Genomic DNA, 2,883 nt, shown 5'->3' with positions numbered 1-2,883 from the left:
CACAACCCCACCCCCACCAGGAGCTGCCCAAAGCCAACGTGCTCGCAGCCTGCGCAGCCCCCAGCGTTGCCGGAGCCCTCCTGAGCTCCCCTCCAAGAGGAGACAAAAGCCAGTCTGGACAAACTTGCACTTTCTTGATTTGCCTTTAAGCCAAAGGGTTTCTTTTTAGCCTTCAGAGCTGTCCTGCACTGATCAGGAGACCCATCCTTCCCCCCACACTCCCCGCACGGGGGAGAGCAGAGCTCCTGTAGCGGCATCTCGGGCTCTATATCTCTCCTCACCACAAAATTAAACCAAAGTCCAGCTCTCCGCGCCACTTGCTCACGCTAACACCTGGCACATCTGCACTTACTCGCGCTCAGCCCCATTTTCTGACCAGCAAGATGCTGCCGGGCAAGAAACACCTTCAGAGACACCCTCAGTAATCACCCTCAGGTCTACTGCAAAACAGCCAGGCAGGTCCCCAACCCACATCCAAAGGGGAAACCAGTGAGAGTGGAAGGACTCCCTTGTTTTGAAGAAGCCTGTTAAAACTCAGGACAGGCCCCAGAGACTACAACTCCCAGCACAACTCACAGCTGGAGAACCAAACGTCGCCCCAGAGCGCCTGGGCAAGAGCCAGCACAGCCGCTTGGTTGAGCAGAGCTGGGCTCCACTGGTGTCTAAATAAATTAGTAAGCGTGTTCCTGCCGGGAAAAAAGCATTTGCAGCTACTGCCAGGCACTTCGCAGGGCGGGAAGATAAACACCCACGCAGAGCGCGCACAGATGGAGGGAAGGTGTCAGCTCCCGGCTCCGCGCTCTTCCAGGGCAGAATCGTTTAACAAGTTCGTGATACGATTTCCCTCGGCTAGAACATTATCCACCAGCGAGATGCAGCCTGCCCCTCCGCCTCCTCTTGTCACAGACTCGGTGACAGCCGGGCTGGAAGCTGAACTCGGTCCAGGGACAGCAGATGGGAACACCCATGGGTAGTTAGAATTCAGGCCAGCGTTCCCAGCAACTGTCGTATTTGCAGCCCAGCTAATCTGGGAGTTCTGGTGCTTGTTCTCCAGCCTCGCAGCAGGCTCTAGCAAAATTTCCCTTCATAATTGCTCACTGGGTTTCATCTAATATCAGGGGTCTTTGCACAGGGAAGAAGCAAGGCGCTGAGCTCAGGGGAAGGATGGCTCAGGGAGGGGAGGCTGACTCCCAGCTTACGTAACTCACCTCCCCATAACCACAAACCACCACTTGCTTCCCTCCAAACATCACATCCGTGGTCCTCTTCAGGCTGGGGGACAGAGAGAGACCTGTGTTGGGATTAGTCAAGCGCGTACCGCTGACGGCACGGGGCAGCGCTCTGCTGCCAGAGCCCCCAAGCCCAGGTCCTGCAAGCGAGCAGCGAGGGCAAAGCAGCGACGAGCCCCGTCTCTGCTCGAGAGGAGCCGGAGCCAAATCCTCTGGTGAGAGCGGCAGCGGGGATGAGGGAGAAGAGTTGGACTCACCCATCCAGGATGGATTCCCGGCAGCAATAGAGGTTATCAAATTTCTGTTTGGTGACGGAGTCGTTCACGTTCATGGCAGGGACACACAGCTTCCCGGCCTTGGAGAGCTGGTACAGCCTGGAACAGCACACAGGCAGGTCAGAGGAGAGAGCAGCAACCCACTAAGAGACCTCTAGGTCAGCCTGCCCAAAGCTCCCACCTGTGCACGCCGGTCACGCTCTCCTCCACAATCCCTCGGATCTTCTTGAATACGTTGGGGTATTTTTTATAAACCCAGTGGGTCAGGTCCCCACCGTCATCCAGGATCTAGAGAGGAGGCAAGGAAGAGCACAGAGTGGTCAGGGCTAGCTGGGGATGGACAGGACAGAGGCGGGGAAAAAAAGAGATGGAGAGCATCTTCACGCACTCATGAGGGGCTGTTTGGGCAGAGACCTGGGGGCCAGGACTCCCAAGTTCCCTCTAGTTGGGGTCTCCTCCAGAACATGGAGGATTCCTTACGCCCTGGTGTGGAGCTGCTGGATCCTAAGAGGTATTTCTGCCCCTGCTATTGCTCTGCAGCCTGGAAACGTGACCAAAGGCAGCACTAACTAAACAGGCTGAGATCAGAAGGACGCCACAACATTCATGCCCTGGATGCAAACAGTCGAGAGGAAAGGCTGTGGGAGCTGTCATGGCCTGTCGACACACGCCGTCGCATCGCTAGCGATCGCAGACCGTGCACCAAAGCAGTGAGAGGCGTCCTCTGCTTCCAGCAAGGGAAAGGTCCCCTGCAGAGCCCTTCCTCTCTTTGGGAGAGAGGATCTGTGTCAAGAGAAGGGCAGTCTGGGCAGCTCCTGTGGGACTGACCCTGCAGGGAAAGAACCCCTAACCCAGCTCCTGCAACCCCTAACCCAGATCCAGCAACCCCTAACCCAGCTCCTGCAACCCCTAACCCAGCTCCTGCAACCCCTAACCCAGATCCAGCAACCCCTAACCCAGCTCCTGCAACCCCTAACCCAGCTCCTGCAACCCCTAACCCAGATCCAGCAACCCCTAACCCAGCTCCTGCAACCCCTAACCCAGCTCCTGCAACCCCTAACCCAGATCCAGCAACCCCTAACCCAGCTCCTGCAACCCCTAACCCAGCTCCAGCTACTGTTCTCCAGGAACCCTCCCCTTTTACCGGGGGCTCAGAGGCCTTTGCAAAACCAGCAGGTACCCAGGCAGCCCCCAGTGGGCTCCCAGAGAGAGAAAAGGGTGAGGAGCACCCAGTGACCACTCCATGGAGGAAGAAGAAGGGCTGGATGAAGGCTCATTACCATGTTGGCCTGCCAGCCATCTATGTTAACACAGCGGTCAATGCACCACCAGAAGTCATCCTCCGACTCCCCCTTCCAGGCAAACACGGCAACACCTAG

At 57.2% G+C, this 2,883-nt stretch overlaps 1 protein-coding gene across 1 annotated transcript in view; it reads right to left on the bottom strand.

Annotated features, from left to right (window-relative positions):
• AHCYL1 (adenosylhomocysteinase-like 1) overlaps positions 1–2,883 on the bottom strand; it is a gene marked incomplete at its 3' end in the record, with an annotated part of 5,635 nt that overhangs the window by 748 nt on the left and 2,004 nt on the right. Inside the window, exons 5-8 of the mRNA XM_009870551.1 lie at positions 2,785–2,879; positions 1,686–1,792; positions 1,487–1,603; positions 1,209–1,272 (exon numbers count right to left, since the gene is read on the bottom strand). Of these exons, the coding sequence (XP_009868853.1) occupies positions 1,209–1,272; positions 1,487–1,603; positions 1,686–1,792; positions 2,785–2,879 (383 nt within the window). The remainder of the gene's footprint in view (positions 1–1,208; positions 1,273–1,486; positions 1,604–1,685; positions 1,793–2,784; positions 2,880–2,883) is intronic.

The sequence above is a fragment of the Apaloderma vittatum genome, unplaced genomic scaffold (assembly GCF_000703405.1).
Source record: "Apaloderma vittatum isolate BGI_N311 unplaced genomic scaffold, ASM70340v1 scaffold25885, whole genome shotgun sequence".
Lineage (NCBI taxonomy): Eukaryota > Metazoa > Chordata > Aves > Trogoniformes > Trogonidae > Apaloderma > Apaloderma vittatum.
The sequence above is the reverse complement of the archived record's forward strand: the minus strand, read 5'-3'. Positions and strand labels throughout refer to the sequence as shown.